General features: G+C 45.9%; 1 protein-coding gene across 1 annotated transcript in view; it reads right to left on the reverse strand.

Moving 5' to 3' along the window:
• ATP1A1 (ATPase Na+/K+ transporting subunit alpha 1) overlaps positions 1-19,868 on the reverse strand; it is a 33,186-nt gene that overhangs the window by 12,081 nt on the left and 1,237 nt on the right. The window contains exons 2-11 of the mRNA XM_004263239.3: positions 9,127-9,231; positions 8,373-8,432; positions 5,894-6,097; positions 5,127-5,240; positions 4,603-4,737; positions 4,373-4,490; positions 3,642-3,910; positions 2,915-3,113; positions 2,548-2,657; positions 501-635 (exon numbers count right to left, since the gene is read on the reverse strand). Coding sequence (XP_004263287.1) covers positions 501-635; positions 2,548-2,657; positions 2,915-3,113; positions 3,642-3,910; positions 4,373-4,490; positions 4,603-4,737; positions 5,127-5,240; positions 5,894-6,097; positions 8,373-8,432; positions 9,127-9,231 — 1,449 coding nt within the window. The remainder of the gene's footprint in view (positions 1-500; positions 636-2,547; positions 2,658-2,914; positions 3,114-3,641; positions 3,911-4,372; positions 4,491-4,602; positions 4,738-5,126; positions 5,241-5,893; positions 6,098-8,372; positions 8,433-9,126; positions 9,232-19,868) is intronic.

Consider the following 19,868-nt stretch of genomic DNA (forward strand, 5'->3'; position numbering starts at 1 on the left):
GTAGTTGTTTTCAAAAATATCCAAGATGCCCTATTTCTGAACTTTGAAGTGTCTCGCACCTTGTAACACACTTTGAATGCTACAGAAGAAACAAACGTGGCGAGGTGCTCATACATCCCCGACACGTGTTCATGTACACGATTTTTCCGAAGAAAATTCAGAAAAGGGACTGGCACACGTGTGTGCACCTGCAGCCCCACCCAGCCCCTCTCCAAACGCCCACACCCACTCCAAGCGACAAGTGAGAATTCAAAAGGGCCCGGACGACGTATTAGAAGAGGCTTCATTTATCCTACTAATACTCAAATAGATTAGGATTTTCTATACGGAGGAGTCAGGGTAAGATGTAAAGTTAAAGCATTCATAAAGGCTGTGACTCATTCGTTTCTAGAAAGCAGTTCAGCGTGGAAAATTCCAAAAGGGATGATGGATCTTTTTCCAGCGTATGTCCTTCTCGTCTGTCCCCTCGGGCCCCCCACAAGCTCCCCAGACCCTCAGACCTGGTACTTGTTGGTGGAGTTGAAGGGTATCTCAACGATCTTGGTGTATCTCTCTCTCATCTCCTTCACAGAACCGCAGCACAGCTCAATGCACTTCAGGAGCGCGGACTCCGACGCATCGCCTGCAACAGCCCGCTGTGAACAGAGACGCCTCTGTTAGTCACCCTGAAAGCGCTCTACCCAGGCATCCCTGAAAGCCAGAGAAGACTCAGAATGTCTTCCCACCCGTCAGGAGGAGAGGGGAGCTGGCAAGGAGGAGCACAGTTGTGGCGAGTGACCACGGCGTCATAGCCCCTAAACTCCAACCTCCTCCTTGCCAGCCTCCTGGCCTCCCACCCCACCCAGAGGCCCCCCCCAAACCGGCGCAAGAAGGTGTCACCTACGCTTGGGAGAAGCACAACACACTCTTCCAGCCTACTCCGGCCTTTTTTTTACCTTCCCTGGGCCTGCTGAGAAGTCTCAAAGCCAACCATTCCCAACCACCTATTTCTAGTTATGAATCTGAAAATACAGAGTGAGAATGTAAATATTTACGGTACCCTTCACTGCCCTGCAATTTAAAAAAGAAAACGCCTTGGGTTCTCAGGACGGCGGGCAAGCTGTCTGTGTCAAGGGCAAAACAGGACTTCACATTCTAAACTAATTCAATTGTGCAGGATTGTCTGGGCCTGAACGATACGAACTGAAAGCTATTATTAGCTCCAACGGTAATGTAATCAGCCACCATTTTAGTTAATGCGTACATGTTCGGTAACACATATATTTTGTGTGATACACTGTAACACTTATATTTTGACATACTAAAAACATTTTCGGCTACAGCAAACTTTTACACAGATAAACATTTTAGAACTCTGGCATGCCAGGCCGCACGTGCAAATAGCAAGTTTATGCTCATTTACAAATATAGTAGCCCTGTTTAACGAGAAATCTGGTGAAGTTTGGTAAGAAGCATGAAATAAGTGGGATCACTTTAATAAAGGCCAGTTACTAAAGCAGAATAGGGCTGCATGCCTTTTTTTTTTTTTTTTTTTTTGATAATGTCACTAATGGCATTATCCCCCTGAAATAACTTAGAAATAACATCTCATGCTACCTTTCTGGAGCTTTTAAATGAGCAAGACTGGATATTTATGAGTCCCTGTGCTCAAAGACTAGAAAATTTCCACTTTGAGGTAAGAAAAACGATGAAGCTGGCATCTCAAGTTTTATCCCAAGATCAACAACATCCTCCTCAAAACATCAATTCAATGCCAAGAGAATCTCCTTTAAAGAATAAAGGAATCCTATCTTCACAACAGAAGCCATCTCGGTTCCGTCGGAGCCACATTCTCTTCAACAACCCAGTTTCGACCCAGAACCACCACAGGCAGCTTTGGGGAGAGGGAGCCGCCCAGAGGGCCCCATGCAGCTCCTCTTGTCCGCAAGGACCTTGTGCAGCTCGTGACCTTTCTGGGACCAAGTCTTTACTGGGCCACACAGAAAAATCTCTCAGTCATTTCAAATTTCATGCAAATTCCACCGGGTACGCTTAGCTTATTTCTGCAACATTAGTAGCCAGCTAAGAACAAATAAGAGAAATAACTGAGCTATTTTAAGAAAATAAATGGCTTAAGGGATTGACTGGAATCTGCTGTATCCTAATATGCAAATGCAATTCTTAAGTCACAAAAGTAGCCCTCACTGTCTGCTAGGTTAGGTGATCATCACATAAACTCAAAAGAGGAGTAAAGCTGGATTTTACTAATTAGGTTTTTCACCAGTAAAGATTGCCTCCCACCTCCCCCAACTCTTCTTTGGTCAGTTTTTACTGTATATTCCACTTTTACTGACCTATATTGACCACAGGGTACTGAAAGTGTTTGGGGTCTACAGGCAACACAACTCAAGTTACACATAGCAAAGCATCCCATGGACCATTCCAAGTGTCCCAATTACTCTACAGCCCCCAAAGGTCACGTGCTCTTCAAACAGAACCCTCAGGTGGTGGTTCTTGGGTGGCATCTGCACACCTCAAAGGCAACCTTAACAGAACTGCTGAGCCGACCTTCAGGATAGGCAGGTTCTCCTGGTTAGCCTGGAACACGGCCCTGTTACAAAGCCCTGCAATTCTGGACAGAGCGAGCCAGGTGGCCGAGGTCTTGTCGAATGAGACACCTGGTGGAAGCAAAAAGAGAGGAAAATAATGCACTGGCTTTGTACTAAGGGCCTACAGAGATGTGAGGTGACACGTCTCATTTCCCAATGAACAAAACTAGTCACGTTTTAGGCATTTTCCAACCATGTTTGTACTGACATGCAAACAAAACCCCAAAAGACAAAAAACCTAAACCATCTAAAACCCTGACTCTTTACCAAATGATAAAAAGCAAGCAAGCAGGTAGGCTCAGGTGTGGGCCGGGCCCTGGTCTTACCACTCTGATTCTCCGTCGTGTCGGCCTCGTGGATCTGATTGTCGAACCACATGTGGGCCACCGTCATCCGGTTCTGGGTCAGGGTTCCGGTTTTGTCTGAACAGATGGTGGACGTGGACCCCAAGGTCTCCACAGCCTCCAGGTTCTTCACTAAGCAGTTCTTCCTGGCCATGCGCTTGGCGGTCAGGGTCAGGCACACCTAAAGCGTTGGGGCCAGATTACTTCTAACTTGACCAGGCGGCCGTTCCATACTAACTCTGGCTACCCCCTAACATGGGAGAAATTTGCCTAAAACTAAATCTCTCCAAGCTTCCTCTGAAGTTGGAGGAAATAATAATGGTAACGTGTACGTGGGGCTTCCCCCACCCCTCTCCAAAAAGCAGACTATTAAGAAAAGTGAAAATATCCAAGATGTACCATAGTCTGTTTTCCCTACTTACCCCCAAGTTCTTCTCCTTTCTGTGCTACACTGTTCTGGATCATGTGATAAAATTCAAGGAAAAAAAAAAGTATGCTTCTGGGTTACTATCTTCCGTATAAAAACATGCTGAGGTCTTTTCACTGTCTAACCCTACCAGGTGGCTCTGAAGAAAACCCACATACAAACACATGCAAAAAAAACCTAAGTCGGCAGCCCCCGCAGTCCCTGAGGAAAGGGTAGCGGATGGCTCTCACACTCAGGCAGGCCGTCAGAGCGAGCGAGCATCACCTTCCCCAAGCCTCTTACCGTGACGGTGGCCAGCAAACCTTCCGGCACGTTGGCTACAATGATGCCGATGAGGAAGATGACGGCCTCAAGCCAGGTGTACTCAAGGATCAGAGAAAGGATGAAGAACGACACGCCCAGGAACACGGCCACACCCGTGATGATGTGGATAAAATGTTCAATTTCCGCAGCAATGGGAGTCTGGCCCCCTTCCAGCCCAGAAGCGAGCGTGGCGATTCTGCCCATCACGGTGCGATCCCCCGTGTACACGACAATGCCACGTGCAGTACCTTAAAATGAGGAGGAGGGGGAATTGTACTAAATTTTACCAATGAAGCCGCAGAACCTGCACAATTACCTGGCCGGGTTTAAAAAAAAAGAGACAGAAACACGCATGTTTTTAAGGGCCGGCTCCTTGGTGGTACACGCCATCTGTTCTAAACTATAGGGACTGTGGCAAAGGGATTTCTCTCCATTAGCAGGACAGCGGCTCCGAACCCCATGCTAGCTTAGCACTGCCAACAGAAGAGGCACACAGAGGTGGAGGGAAGAGGGGAAAAAACAGCCCCGAGGCCTCCTGGGTCTTCCTGCCAGCAAGTCAACTGCTTCTGCTCTGTGCCTAACTGAAGTGGTCAGAAATGGGGCCAATAAGACAAAAAGAGAAATTGTGGCCGTGGGTTTATTTTGGTGGTGGTTGTTAATGCCCAAAATAAATGCCACGCAGTGCTGAAGAGTGCTTGAAAACGGTCTACCTTCAACGCAGTTGGTTGAAAAAAAGGCAATGTTCCGTGTCTCCAGGGGGTTTTCATTGGTGAAATCCGGAGACCTGGTCTGCGGTTCTGATTCTCCAGTGAGTGAGGAGTTATCCACCTGCCCGTGAGAAAAGTAAGACGCGTCACGTGAGCAACACGAGCCTCATCCCGGGCTGCTGGCCCACTCAACTCACTCTGTCCGGAACTGTGGAGACTCTGTTTAAACCTACCTTGCAGCCGTTCGCAGAGATGATTCTGAGATCAGCAGGGATTCGATCCCCTCCTTTCACTTCCACCAGGTCCCCAACGACAACTTCTTCTGCATTTATGCTCATTTTTTCACCATTTCGAATCACGAGGGCTTGCTTTTGGAAGGAGAATACAGTTTACACCATTCCATCAGATAAAAACCAATACCAGCAAGAAGGTAGTGTCAAAATTACAAAATGATCTGTAATCCTAATTATCTGAATGTACAGCAAAGATATCAGTCTGTTTACTTATACAAGTTACAGAAGCTTGCTCGAGTTATCTATGAGGCAGTCCACACGTTGCCATCATGCTGTGTACATTCAGAGGGAAGACACGCACTTTTTGGGGTGTAAGAAAAATAGATCTGGTTTTGGGTGTGGGGAGAAGGCATCCCCCTCTCTCTGATGGAGCCACTGAATATTTGGAAAACCTTAACTTCACACCAGCTCACATTCTTGGGGCTGTCAAGTCACCTGATGGGGAAGGACAAAGCGGCAGGTACCTGAGGAACCATGTTTTTGAAGGACTCCATGATCTTTGAGCTTTTAGCTTCTTGATAGTAGGAGAAACACCCAGTTATGATGACGACGGCAGACAGCACCACACCAAGATACAGCTGGGACAGAACAAACAAGTTAGGATGCGTGGCTCTTGGTAAAGAATTGGGAACATTCAGTTAATTTTCGACTGAGTAAAAACCAGACTTTTAACAGAGATCAAGGCTTCAGAAATACAGAACTCATGTCTTCATGTTTATCTTCCGCGAGACGGTGTACAAGAGTGTCAGAAATGGAGTCACACTGACGCTTGGTCACTAGCTTGACAGACTTTGGGAAATATTCTCCATGAATCAGTTTCTCCTGCTTTATTAAAGAAAGATATTTTCAAAACAACTTGTGACTTCTGAAGAACGGCTACCAAACATTTCTGGACGTGTGTAATGTTCCAATATTAAAAGCTGTGCTCTTCCGCTCAGTGGCAGCAAGACCTGAGCCAGGGCCCGAGCAGAGCTGCTTGTTCACAGAAACAACATGCAGGGCAGAGGCCCAGCTTGGAAGAACATCTACACACAGGGCAGGAGATGGGAGAGAGAACTTGAAACGAAGAAGGAAGAACGGATGGGCCTTGAAGGCAATCGTTGCTGATGCTACTTTTCCCCAGTGTTTAAAACCATCAAGTAACCAGTGGTAACTGAAAATAAGTAGGTGGCAAAGACAGAGGATACTTTATGCATACCTAATAATCCAAATTAGAAACGACGGCACTCACATTATCATTTTGAGGTTCCTCTTCTGTAGCAGCTTGGATGCCATAGGCCAAGAAACAAAGAATTGCTCCAATCCACAGCAACATTGAGAACCCCCCAAACAGCTGCCGACAGAACTTGATCCACTCGGGGGTTGTGGGAGGAGGAGTGAGGGCGTTGGGACCGTCTCGGGCCAGGATCTCAGCAGCTCGGGCAGTTGTTAAGCCCTGAGAAATAGAGGAACATAAATAAGACAAACTGCTTCAGGACTTACAAGCTAATATAGCCACCTGACAGCTGGGAAGCTGCAATAAAAGAGTTGAGGAGAAAACTAAATGTCCCAGGGCAATGTAGAAGCTGGAAAATTCTGATGATTCCCCGCCTAACCCCCGCCCACGTCTGCAACGGTTCAGGCAGACAACAGCCCAAGTTTCCTGAGGAACCTACAACACCCAAACTAAAATTCTTTTAAAATTGATCCACGGACAGACTGGAATCTGGTCCGGTCTCTTCCGAGTTTTAGATAAGGGATTCATGCCAAACTGCATTTTTACCAAAAAGATATCAATCTTAACTAATCGATTCAGTTTTGCAAATTAAGAGCTTAAGAGTTTCCTATGTATTGAATCTGTCAGGGACGGCGGGGCGGTGGGCAGGGAATCACTCTATTAATATCAAAGGAGGAAAAAAAAATATCTGTCAGAATCCAACCTGTTATTGGGTTAACTTGCCAAGCTTCAGTATAGAACTTTATTCTTTGGACGGCAATTAAAATACTTGTCTGGGGCTTCCCTGGTGGCGCAGCGGTTGAGAGTCCGCCTGCCGATGCAGGGGACGCGGGTTTGTGGCCCGGTCCGGGAAGATCCCACATGCCGCGGAGCGGCTGGGCCCGTGAGCCATGGCTGCTGAGCCTGCGCGTCTGGAGCCTGTGCTCCGCAACGGGAGAGGCCACAACAGCGAGAGGCCCGCGTACCGAAAAAAAAGAACTTGTCTGGCAGGGAAGGGTTCACACATGTGCGTATTTGAGCTAACCCCCCGGACACCTGTCAGCTGAAAAGTATTCACTGGAAGAAGCATCCACTGTACTGAGGCCCTGCTGTTTTCTAATGGGCCTTAAAACCAAGATGCAATGACAGCAGACAAGAGACGTGAGGCTCCCGGCCATGAGGGGAAAATGTGATTACTTTCATCATAGGATACCAACTCATAAAAAAGACATAAAACACATTTTTGCCTGAAGTGTGTACATATATTTTGTTTTCATGTTATTTTTAATATTGAAGTTAACTAGGGAGTATAGGGAAAGGGATAAAGAACATGAAATGGTTCAAGGAAAACAAGGACTTATTTAGGACCCTCCCCTGCCTCAAGTTCGTGATGTGGTCCCTGGACAGAATAACCACCACCACCACCAGCCATCTGAGCTGTCTCTACTTGTCGAGCACTGAGTCAATCCAGTGCTTCCAATTAATTGCTTAATTCTCACCACAACCCATTTTACAAGTAAGAAAACAGACCCTAAGTAACTTAGGGTCCCAAAGAACATACTTCATAGGAATCTAATGAAAACTCCAGTGAGATGACCCGTGTGATGTGCGCAGAGAGGAACTGCCTGCTGGGTCTTAGAGTCAGGCCTCCTCTCAGAGCTTAAGGCCCCCAGACTTCTCAGAACTTCTTGATAATTTATTGAAACAATAGCTACATATTAGCTGGCGCTCTAGTCATTTCTCAGACTTTCTAGTGATTGTCTAGAAAATAACAAACTCCACCCCTGCGCCTGACTGTTTACTTTTATATTGTCTGTGGCAAAGTTAATATCAAAATCCCCTCGATAACAAGGATACACAACACATACTTTACTTAAAGGTTTCTTTGAGCTGTTCAAAAAACAAGTTTCAAATAAATGATAGAATAAACCAAAGGCTCCGACAAACAGCAATGAGCTAGCTGATAAAAGTGCAACAATCTGAATCGTTCAAGACTCAACTAGTTGAAATAACTCAATTTCACAAACGTAGAGGAGTAAAGAGAAGATGTGTAATCACAAGGTCAGGGGATGAGCATGGCTTTGGAGCTTTTCAGTTTCAAATCCTGGGACTCCCACCTAGTGGCTGTCACCTGCTATAAGATGCGGAAAGTAACATGCACTTCCAAAAAGTTTCAGGGGAAACAAAATAGTAAACAGCATAAAAGAGCCCCGGTCCTGGGACTTCCCTGGTGGTCCAGTGGTTAAGACTTGGTCTTCCAAGGCAGGGGGTATGGGTTTGAGCTCTGGTCAGAGAGCTAAGATCCTACATGCCTCGCAGCCAAAAAACCAAAACGTAAAACAGAAGCAATGTTGTAACAACAACAAAAAAGGGGCCCAAGCTTTGTGCACGTCATGTAGCAGACACTCAGATGGTGGCTGTCCTTGTTCTCCTTGAGTCCCTAAGGTTAGGCCTGTGATACTGGGAAAAACGGGATAGGCAAAAGCAGGATTCTATACAACCAATTAGAACATACTCGGCTCAAGTCCGTTCCGTATTTGCGATGAAGCTCATCAAGGCTAAGTTTATGGTCATCCTAAGAGAAAACAGAAGGAAAAGAATTAATCACTGTACCATTAAAACAAACAAAAAGATTTTAAAACGCATCAATATCATCACTCCTCACTATCATTAGGCTCAGAAGACAAGTTTTTCTTCAGTGCACAAGTTAGTACACTTCCACCATTGCTGCCCAATGGCTTGGCAACCATACAGCTGCCTACTGAATAGTCTTCACTGGAGAATGGCCCAAGCTGTGTGATGGCAGCCCAACTGTCTGCCACCTGTCGTCAGAGAAACCCAACAGTCTTAGAGACCTACGAGACCTCATCTACCTTCTCTGATGACAAGGCAGATTATAGACAGGTCGCATCTGTGGACGCCTCCGCGGCCTGCAGAGGTTGGAAGTTCTCCGTGTTCAGTATGATGCAGAAACACAAAAGCAAAGGCCCACGATAATATCATCCACAGTTCCTCTGTGGACCTTTGGTTATGCCGGAGTGTTGAGTAACTTGTCCAACCCTCTAACGGCTTTTATAATGAAATTTTTCCATAGCAACGTCTACAATTCAGTAAAATCTGTACAACTGCTGTAATCTCTTTACTTTGAAAATGAAGCAAGTCTCTGACTGAAGGATGACTGGGGGGAGGGGTACCATAACACTCAAAGGAGGTAAGACACAATTAATTTTTAAGACGAACAAAGAGCAGCCTTCCTCCTAGTACTTTACCATGGAAACTTCCTTCTTCAGCTCATCCATATCCCTCTCTTTCTTGGCCTTCTTTTTGTCGCCATGCTCTGAAACAGCTGCGGGTTCATATTTATCACGTCCAACCTACAGAGGAATGTGGGAAACGTGTGGTTGTGAATTCAGAACAGCATTTCGAAACTCAAGATTGTGGAGAAAGGATCTTCAGCAGTTTTAGGAGAGACATCATTTTGAAGAGTCACTGGGCTAATATCCATGGAAATACATGTTCTAAGGCTGCATACTCAACAGCAGTCTAGGATTAATACTGCCATCATTAGCTCAGGTCAGGCCATCTGCACCCTAGGGCATTAAGACCAATGGGAAAGTCCTGTCAGGCCTCAGAGTGGCCCTGCCAGTTGCTTCCATTTGGGGTAAATGGGGGGAGAGGGTTGTGCTGTCATTTCCATGCCATGGCCCTCCATCTTCCCCACTGAAAGAATGAAACTATCTTCACATCACTAACTTAGAGTACACTATAGTACTTATGCACTTGGATTCTGAATCAGACAGGTTCATACCCTGGGCTCCACCACTTAATAGCTGTGTGTCCTTGGGCAAGTCACTAATTCTGAAATTCTTCTGTTCTCTTCCCTAGAATGGAGCTAATGGCGCCTACCTCCTTAGAGGTTTGAGAGGATTAACTGATACACACACCTAAATGCGAATGACTTTTATTATGACGTTTAAATTCTTATCTTTGCAAAGAAGTCATTTCGGATCAACTTTAAATATCTTTAGGGTTTGCCTTAAGAGCACTGACCTTTTCATCTTATTAAAAAAAGTCAGCCCAAGGATCCTTCAAATTCTTCAAGTGAAAGACAGAAAAAGGGAGTCCCCACCCCAATCTGCAGCCCGAGAATAAAGCCCCCAAATGCAAGTCCCTGGAAATATTTTGACACAACCAGGATGTAGGAAAAGCATGTGCATTATCTCACAGTTCGCAGGATCCACCTACGCCTCTTGAAAACTGGAACAATTTTTAGAGAAAACGTTGATTCCACAGTTTAAATTTAGATTGTTCCACTCCCCCACCTCCTGTTGAAAACGCCTGAGCTCAGCTACACAAAGCCTGAACTTGGTGCTCCCAAGGCTAGTAGTCCCTGGAGAGAAGGCGCCCCTCACTCCAGAGGCCCCCAGCCCACAAACTGATAATATCACCTAAGAAGGGCAAAGAAAGGCAGTTATAGTAGCAATTTTCTTACAATGGATGCTATGCGGTGCTGTCTGTATTCATTTGTGGCTCTCCCTTAATCATTTCTGATTTTCAGGAGTACCTCACCAGCTACTAAAGCAACAAGTAGAAACACTGTCTAGATTAAAATTGTACTGTGCTGAATATAAAATAAATTTTAAAAAATCAAAGCATATAGGTGTCTTTCAGTCATAGCTGATATGGTTGCAAATAAATACAATATTCACTTGAATTTGGAAATACCTTCTTAAGACTCTAAAGAGATCCTGGCCCCAGGTTAGTTAGTGTTGCCAAAACACAGAGACATGTACAGTATTCACATTGCTCAACTTGTGTGGTCACATTTACAGTGTTCCCTGCCCATTAACTCTTTCAGAGTGTTCTTTAGTTTCTGTATCTTATCTGTTAAGAATGAAGCAAGTCTAAAGATAGTCAACATTCTCCACATTCTCTCCACTACACAGCAACCACACGTTGCTGAGAGCCTCTCTGGGAGAGCTCTGGGGCCAGAGTTAAAATGAAACATCATCACACACCCTGGAAGCAAACAGACAAACAAAACAAAAGACGGGGCTCCCACCAGAGAGGAACTAAAGTGGGACTTCCTTCATATATTTAATAAGGAAGCACAATACTTCCTTCATATATTTAATAAGGAAGCACGTCAAAGACATTGACTAGGGATCTCTAAAAGACTCACATGGCCCGTCTGTATTGATTTCTTAAATCCAGTTCACAAATTCTCATTAAGCAAGTTGAGTATCATTAAAACATATCTAACTTCAAGATATGAAAATCAGAGTTAAAAGCCCTCTGCCTCACCATCTGTAGGCTTTGGTTATTCTCCGACTTTCAATATTTTCCACTCCAAAAGAGGGGGAGAGAATTATTGGGGCAGCTAGACCTTGGACATGTTCCAGAGTTTTATCCCCATTTACAAAACAGATCTCCTGCCTGAAGCTTCTCAGTTATCAGTGGTTAAGGTAGCTGGAAATCAAGATTCCCTAATAACCCTCCCCATTCTTCATCCCTTCAAGGCATATAAGGGGTGGTGGTTTAAAACAGGATATCTGTGAAAGAGACAGGGGAAGTGCTAACAAGTGATATTTCTTCTCCTTCAAGTTTTAATTGTTTCACTAGGCAATGTCCAGAAGACCAGGCAGCTTATGCAATTCAGTGCTTCCCTACAAGTAAAACAATAATACTAGCTTATCTTGATGGGAACCAAATATTACTCGAGTCCCTACCAATCTCAAATACTAGTTTCAAAGCAGAAAAAAAAATCTGTGTGTGTGTGTTTGGGGTGGGGTGCAGTGGTGCAGGGTAGGACAGGGAACAACCTAAAATTGGGTAGACAGCATTTTCTTTATTATTTCTTTTAAAAGCATTTGGGAAAAACAAAGGTCATGAAAAGGGGAATGATAATATGGTCTCCCGCATCTACTGCGATGACCTGCCCACTCCTCTGGGCACTGGGCACACAATTCCCACTGTTTCCATTAGGAAATGCAGGTCAGTTCTCCTTCCTCCACGGAAGACAGGCAGTGACCGGGCTCCCTGCAACAGCACCCTTGGGCACCGCTGTGCCGTCTCTGAGAAAGGGGAAGGGTACACAATGGAGGCTCAAGGCCACTGTCATACCACCCCCCCAAAAGGGCCACTTGTGAACATTTGTTTATCCCATTCTAATTTAGGAAGTGGAAGGTCACAACAAGGGCAGGGGCTTGCCCAGCGTGACACAGCCTAAAATAAAGTGTCATTACTTCGCCCTGTGCTTCCTGGGGATTTCATCCTCTCAACGGTTCACTATGAGTTTTGCCACCAGTTGATCTGGGTAGAGGGAAGGGGTGCTCAGGAGATGGAGTGAGAAAATTCTTGACAGGAGGAACCAAGGTTGAAACCTGGAGCAAGGTGCGCTTGTTTATTTTTTTTTTTTTTAGTTGTTTCAAACTAGTTTCTTTAGGGGTTCCATTTTCACTCCTCAGTGGATTTTATGCATTTCTCAGATGCTTCTTCACTCATTAGTTCATCTAGTTCTGAAGGGTTACTGAGTGTCACCTTGATCAGCCAACCATCTTCATAACAAGATCTGTTGACAAGCCCTGGATTTTCTGCAAAAGCTTCATTAATTTCAGTTACTTCTCCTGATAGAGGAGAAGAGAGTTCACTAGCAGCTTTTTCACTTTGCAAAGCACCAAACTCCTCATTTGTTCAATTCTGTCCCAGCTTCAGGGAGACTACAGTCAGTAAACATCTCCCAAAGCTTCCTGTGCAAAATTGCTGATTCCCACCATTCTAACACTATTTTCTGTTGTCATCCATTCACGTCTGTCTGTGAATTTACGCACAGAGTGGGGCTGGTGTGCAACGTTGGGAAGGTGCCCACCCTCAGCCACCAGGGCTGAGGCCCCAACGTTCACTTTTTTAAAAACCCAGACCAAATCCTTACAATGAGCAAGGCCTGCTAGGGCTGGAGATGCTCCTTCCTCTTCTTCAGTAATTAACAATTTAAAGGGGGTGGAGTGGGAAGCGGATATGACAGGTGCAGAGAAACATCCCAAAAATTTTTACAAAGGCACACAAAGAAGGTGCAATGAGTTTAGGAGACAAGTTTCCATCCTGGACGTGAGTCACCTGACGTCTTCGTCAGCTGAAGCTGCCCCGAGGCCTTCGGACCCATCTCAACCGGCCCCCATCAGGCCTTAGAGGCTTTCTCAACTGTGCAGTGTGATGTCTGGCCACAGCTCCCACCACATCAGCACAATGCCCTGTGGCCAGCCGGGAGGTCAGAGGTCTTCAGACTTCCGAAATTGCTGCTGATAAAGTCTGGAGGGTACCTGGAAGCAGAGATGTCCACACCCTTTGGACAGGACTATGGATGGTACTTTTAAGTCAGTCCCAAGTCACTCTAGCTCTGCCATGTGCCAGCTATACGACCCTGAACAGTCAGCCTCAGGTTCCTCGTGGCCTAAAATGGGAATAACACTTGGTGTAACTACTAAAGACTCTAGAGAGGCATCTCTGATAGATGAATCAAGGGGCTGCCATCAAATCCAAAGACAAAACACCTAAAAACAGCACTGTTTCCAAAACTGACAAAGCTTTGGACTATCAAGAGGGGCCAGAGGAGGGTAAAAGTAATTGCCCCAAATGCAGCGCATTTCAAAGCTGGCCAAGAGGGTTGTAGAAAGGATACCTCTGAACCCAATTTGGCAAATTCCACCTTAGCAGGAAGTTGAAGGGATGGTCTCCGATCCTCACTGGTTACCTAGAGGCACTGCCTAGTCTGGGCTACATCTTTCCTTTATGTAAAAAGGGGGGCGCGGGTAGGCTTTCCAGTCTCCCTGGGGTGATATATGATTAATCATTATCAAATACAAACGTGTATGTGAAGGTACTCTGCAAGGCACTACACAAAGGTTATTATAACTTGGTTTTAATGAACATGTAAATCACTGCCACTCGTCACTTACTATGAAAAGTCTTTATGAATTTTAAAAAAACACCTCATTTGGGGCAGTTTTTATTTCATCGTCAATAGAAACTTATAAAGATATAAGACATGACCAATCGCAGTTCCTCACACCTCCGATGGCTCCTAAATGATTAAGTAGTTTAGTTTATGTACAAGGATTTTCCATCCAGGGAGCTGAGGGTGGAGACGGCTGGGGCTGAAAGAGGATGGCACTGCAGGGCTCTGCAGCCCAGAGCAGCGTTTAGGGCAGAGAAGGAAGAGGACGTGACCCGAGGGACACCTGGCCTTCACAGTCTTCTCTCACTCACCTAAACCTGCCGCGAGGTGGGGGATACCAAGTAGCCAGGGCAAAGCAGTGGGTCTCTTTGTGAGCCCAGCTCAGTCCCTCCAAACTTGGGCTGCAGCCCATCAGCCAGCAGGGGGCAAAGAAAACAGCTCCAGTTCTAGCCAGCGGGTTCCCTCAGCCCAAAATGAACAAGCCTTAACCTTCCTCCCCAATCTGCCTGCATGTGAAATTTCAACGAGACTGCCAGTCCACCCTACCTGCAATAGTTAGTATACATCCATGATCATTCAAAACGATTCTATGGGGCTTCCCTGGTGGCTCAGTGGTTGAGAGTCTGCCTGCCGATGCAGGGGACACGGGTTCGTGCCCCGGTCTGGGAAGATCCCACATGCCGTGGAGCGGCTGGGCCCGTGAGCCATAGCCGCTGAGCCTGCGGGTCCGGAGCCTGTGCTCCGCAACGGGAGAGGCCACAACAGTGAGAGGCCCGCGTACCAAAAAAAAAACCCATTCTAAACATCTAAATAATCAATATACTTTAGATTTACGACCTCTTTAAAAATGTGCTTTTTCAGTTAATTAAAATTAAAAAAACTTGTTTTTTCAATGGGGTTTTCTACCTCTACATTAGGTACCTGGGTAATGAAGAGTTAAAATGTTTTGCCTGTTTCCACCCATTTGCTGCCCTCCTCATGCCTTTTTTCATTTTGTCAGGCCACTCTTTAGCTGGTGCTACTCAAAAGAAGTTGTTGGTTTGAGAGACCCTGGCTTAATAACCAGCACAAGCATTAAAAGGGGACTGAATCAATTTCCAGTAAGTCCTGATCACTCCTCAACTGGTACCTTGAAGCCTAGGGTGGGAAGTAAAACAGCTGCAGGGTTGAAGAGGACAAAGGCAGTGACAGGCCCTAGAGAAATAGGGAAATAGAACTCTCAAGAAATAACTTGAGAGTTCTGCGTATCACGCAATGTTAGGGAGTGAGTGAGCGTTCAGGCTGGGAGACCGCCGGCTGCTCACGAATCAGGAACGTCTGGTGGGTCACTAGAGAAATGCCACCTGAGTTGAAACCAATAAAACCAACATGGCACCTTAGCAAGCATCTAAGCATCATGTGGAGGATAAAGGAAAAACACAAGAAGATAACACCCCAAGTGCGTGAGGCCCTGCCCTCACCACGATGACAAACTGGAAGGATAAACCAAGCACTAAGTCTCAACGACCCACAAAACCTTAACACACTGATCATCAGGCCCCCAAACAACCCAGGTCCCAAAGACAAAGACACAAGCCATCAAGGGTCAACTTTTCAGATCACCAACCAAAACCATCTACCAGCTGTTACTGAACAGGGCTGGAATAAAACCAGGTACAGAGATAATTAATGCTCAGATATAATCCACTGTAAAGTCACAAAGGAACTAAGGAATGGGGTCCACTGGCCAAAATCCCCTTGGCTCAGGGTCCAAATGAAACCAGAGAGAAAAACTGCAGGGTGGGTTGGGGGGTAGAGTGGGGTGCTTCTATCCTCACTGACAGAATGTGCTATCTGAAACATTAGTCAAATAAATGTGAAGAACTGCTTGTGGATTCCTGACGACAGATTTAAACACAACTAAGGAGGTGACTCATAGGCAAAGAACAGTCTCTCTATGACTACAGCCAAAGAACACACTTCCTCTCACACACATTCGATTCATAGCAACGTGAGAAAAGTTCAGACCTGACTTGGTTATGGCTCCTTTTCCAAAAATATATAAACGAAGGAGAGTTTTTAAAAAAGTAGTGGATTTTAAAATTCTCTGTCCTTCACATTATCACTTACTGGACACATAATTTCAGCGGAATCCAAAATTGGACAGCTCTGGCAGGGATGGGGAAACATTCTGCCCAGTGCGTTGCTGGCCAAAAGCAGCAACTCTGATTACTGTGAGCCCATCTGATCTGACACTCGTGTTTCTTCTTCTGGCCTGCTGGCTGGCAGAGCGCCCTGGGCGTCTAGAAGAAGGTACCACAGCACAAATGTTCACCCTCCTGTCCCTCACAGAGGGCTGAAAAGCCCATTTTATTTCACAAGACTTTGACCAAGACTCTAAAAATGTAAAGCCTTTTACTTGGAAAGTGAAAGTAAACGAGAACTCCAAGATGCCGTTAATAGCATCCCAGCAGTGTCCAATGACACTTCCCCTCAGCTTCCCTTTGGAGGGTAATTCACAGTATTCAGTATTTCCCATGCTTTTCAATCTTCAGTAGTTTTTTTTCAGCTGAAAGAAAAACCATTTTCTAGTTTTGAAAAGACTTAAGACTGACGAACAGCAAAAACCCATAGTTTATAAAGATTAGATCTCTCAACACCAAATGCTTTAAAATCCCAACAACAGCTGCCGCTCACACTTCCCCTGTACCCTCTCTAAACGGAACACAGGTGACTTCCACTTGGGTGAGTATTCTACCGAAGGGCCAGATGAGAAACTGACACTTCAGGGCTTTAAAAAACTTTGTTTTAAATAAAGAAACTAACTTTACTTACTTTTCCATACAAAATCCTTCGAAAACTATTTTCCTTAAAGCCTCTTTCACTCTTAAGTTTGGATATGCTATGTGAAAGAACATAGCCTGGACTTCCCTGGTGGCGCGGTAGTTAAGAATCCGCCTGGGGACACGGGTTCAAGCCCTGGTCCGGGAAGATCCCACATGCCACGGAGCAACTAAGCCCCGTGCACCACAACAACTGAGCCTGTGCTCTATAGAGCCCGCGAGCCACAACTACTGGGCCTGTGCGCCACAACTACTGAAGCCCGCATGCCTAGAGCCCGTGCTCCACAAGAGAAGCCACTGCAGTGAGAAGCCCAGGCACCGCAACAAAGAGTAGCCCCCACTCGCCGCAACTAGAGAAAGCCTGCGCGCAGCAACGAAGACCCAATGCAACCCCCCAAAAAAAGGAACATAGCCTGACTGAACAGAAAGTCACTTATCTGTTCATTTGTTGCTAAAATAATCAGAAAACAATGCTTTAGAAGGGTTCTGGGATGGAGAATGGATGGGTACCCAGTCTATTGGGCTTTATAATGTTGAATTCACTTTTTTTTTTTTTGTGGTACACGGGCCTCTCACTGTCGTGGCCTCTCCCGTTGCGGAGCACAGGCTCCGGACGTGCAGGCTCAGCGGCCATGGCTCACGGGCCCAGCTGCTCCGCGGCATGTGGGATCTTCCCGGACCAGGACGCGAACCCGTGTCTCCTGCATCGGCAGGCGGACTCTGAACCACTGAGCCACCAGGGAAGCCCGAATTCACTTTTTTTAAGTGCAATTTAGGAATAACACTTCCAGGGGTCTGGATATTTTAAGTTTTATTCCTCACCTGAATAAACATTTTACTGGATTTTAAAAAATTCCTCGCCCCCTTTTGGGGACGGGGGTTGTCAGGCTTAGCCTACTCTCAATCTCCTCAGACTTATGATGCAGACCTCCCCCTTTCCTACCCTCCCACCCAAAGGTGAGTCACCAGAGTGTTACAAACTTCCTGGCAGAGAAAACTACAAATTAACAAACAGTAAGTTACCCAAAGAGAATACACCCTCAGAGCAGGGTACAGAAAGGCGAGGGGGGTGGGGGCTGTTCGTCACTTATACACTGAACACTTGACAGGGGCAAACGGTGTGATGCATCCCCGACCTTCTTCTCTGTCCCTAGGGCTAGTTAACCAGTTCCTCCCGTAACCACTCCACTTGCTCGGGCCAGGCCTGGGCAACCTTCCACTCTGAGGACTCTGCCGTGAGATGTTTTCAGTCTAAAGTACTAGCTTTATAGCAGCCAGAGGGAATTTAGTCACACTTTCAAGCTGAGCTCCCAAAGGGCAGCTGATAGTGCTACCGTACAACCAGGATTTCTGCTGACATCTGTATCCCTTGTGCAACCTTCACCTGCACCTTTTCCCAGGCTCCTCTTTAAATCACTACCCACAAACCATGTTTTCTTTTCTAGGTAACTAAGTTAATGTTCAAACGATGGAGAACTGCAGTGAAGGAGCAGGTGACATCTCCCCTCCCCTCATTTTTTGTAAACTTGAGAAAAAAGAAAGTTTCTTGCGTACCTTTGGTGAGCTAAAGGATTGTGGGTGGTAGGCCTAGCTGTGGATTTAAGCCAAGTGACTGGCAGAAACACCCAGTATGAAAAAAAGGACAAAATCCTATTTCATCCAGGAATGATTCAGCAGGAGCTGTTCTTCCATTTCTTTACCAAAAGCTTAGGAGATCGATTTTTAAGGAGAAATAAAATCACCTGAAATATCACCAAAACCTGGGCTCCCAACAGTAATGGGAAGGGGAGGGGAAGAAATTAACAATGACCTTAAAAATTAGCTGCCAGCACTGGCTTCCTAGTTAACCAATTATCAGCAGGGCTTCAGTCACCACTCCACCCACATTCTAATCCCCATGTGGAAAAATCCCAACATTTGAGCATAAAATATCCTTCTGAACATTTGGACTATCACCGTAAGTCATTGGGGACAAAGGGGTAACTTTATCCCAGGGGAATCACCCCCCCCACACACACACACACACCACCCCCCCTTGTTTAATTTATCAGAGTACCCAAAATACTAACTACAACCCAGCAGATAAGCAGCATATCAGCCTGTGTTAACCAGTTGCAATTCAATTTTGTGTTTGCCAGCCACTAGGCATTTTATTAAAAATCCATAAGACATCTAGGTTGAACCTCCACGACCCAGGTATGTTGCTTTCTTTACCACCACTGTGCATGTGTGTGGTTACGAAAGGGACATATAGATCTATGGACATAACTTAGTTATTCAAACATCTCTCTGGTCCATTAATCCAGCCTCACAAACACCCAGTTTCATCTGAAAAATAACTTGAGAGTTCTGCGTATCAGGCAATGTTAAGGAGTGAGTGAGTTTTCAGGCTGGGAGACCACAGGCTGTTCACGAATCAGGAACGTCTGGTGTGTCACTAACCAACCATTTGACCTTGAGCAAATCACTTCACCTTCCTAGGCCCCGGGTACATATCTACGATCTCTACAGCCCCCCAGTCAGTAATGTGAGGCTCAAGAAATAAACTTTTTTTTGAGGGGAAAGAGACAAAGAAATGAGCTTTAAAAAGCTTGTTTACTGGAATGACTTAGGGTTTGATAGTGTGGTACAAGCACAGGCCACTAACCCAGTTTTCATCCTGGAAGTACAGAGGCTGGCACTCAGCTCTTTTCAGCTACTTGACCTGAGCCAGCCCTCCACATTTTGTGCTTTTAGAAGATGCCAGTTGTGCATTCCCACCTCTCCTTACTTTCTCGACCAGGTCCAAGCCTTTCAATGACCTCCTTCAAAATCCATTTAGAGTCCCCAAAGAATGCACCGTCCCTCTTCGCCCATCACTCACTGCACACCGAGGAGCCCTCAGAACCTTCAAAGACCTACTAACCGCCAAGGCACTGAGCAAGCCCTGGACACAATGGAGTGGATTCTCTCCTACCAGTATTCTCTTGACCTGGTCATTTTATCTCATCAACTTCTTTTGTATAAACTTTTCTCGACTGGACTTTGGCCCCGTTGGGGTCTGCCACCCAGTCTCTTGCCGTGGCTACGGGTTATCACAGCTCCAAGTTACAGAAATGCAGGAACCAGCCGTCGTTCTGGTATCCCCACAGCGCTCGCCTCTCCTGCCCAGGGGACCTCCCTCGTTCCTTCGGGAACACCCCTCTTCCGCAGGTCGGCACTCCTACTGTGTACTGCCCCGACTTCCCGTCCTTTT

The sequence above is a fragment of the Orcinus orca genome, chromosome 1 (assembly GCF_937001465.1).
Source record: "Orcinus orca chromosome 1, mOrcOrc1.1, whole genome shotgun sequence".
NCBI lineage: Eukaryota > Metazoa > Chordata > Mammalia > Artiodactyla > Delphinidae > Orcinus > Orcinus orca.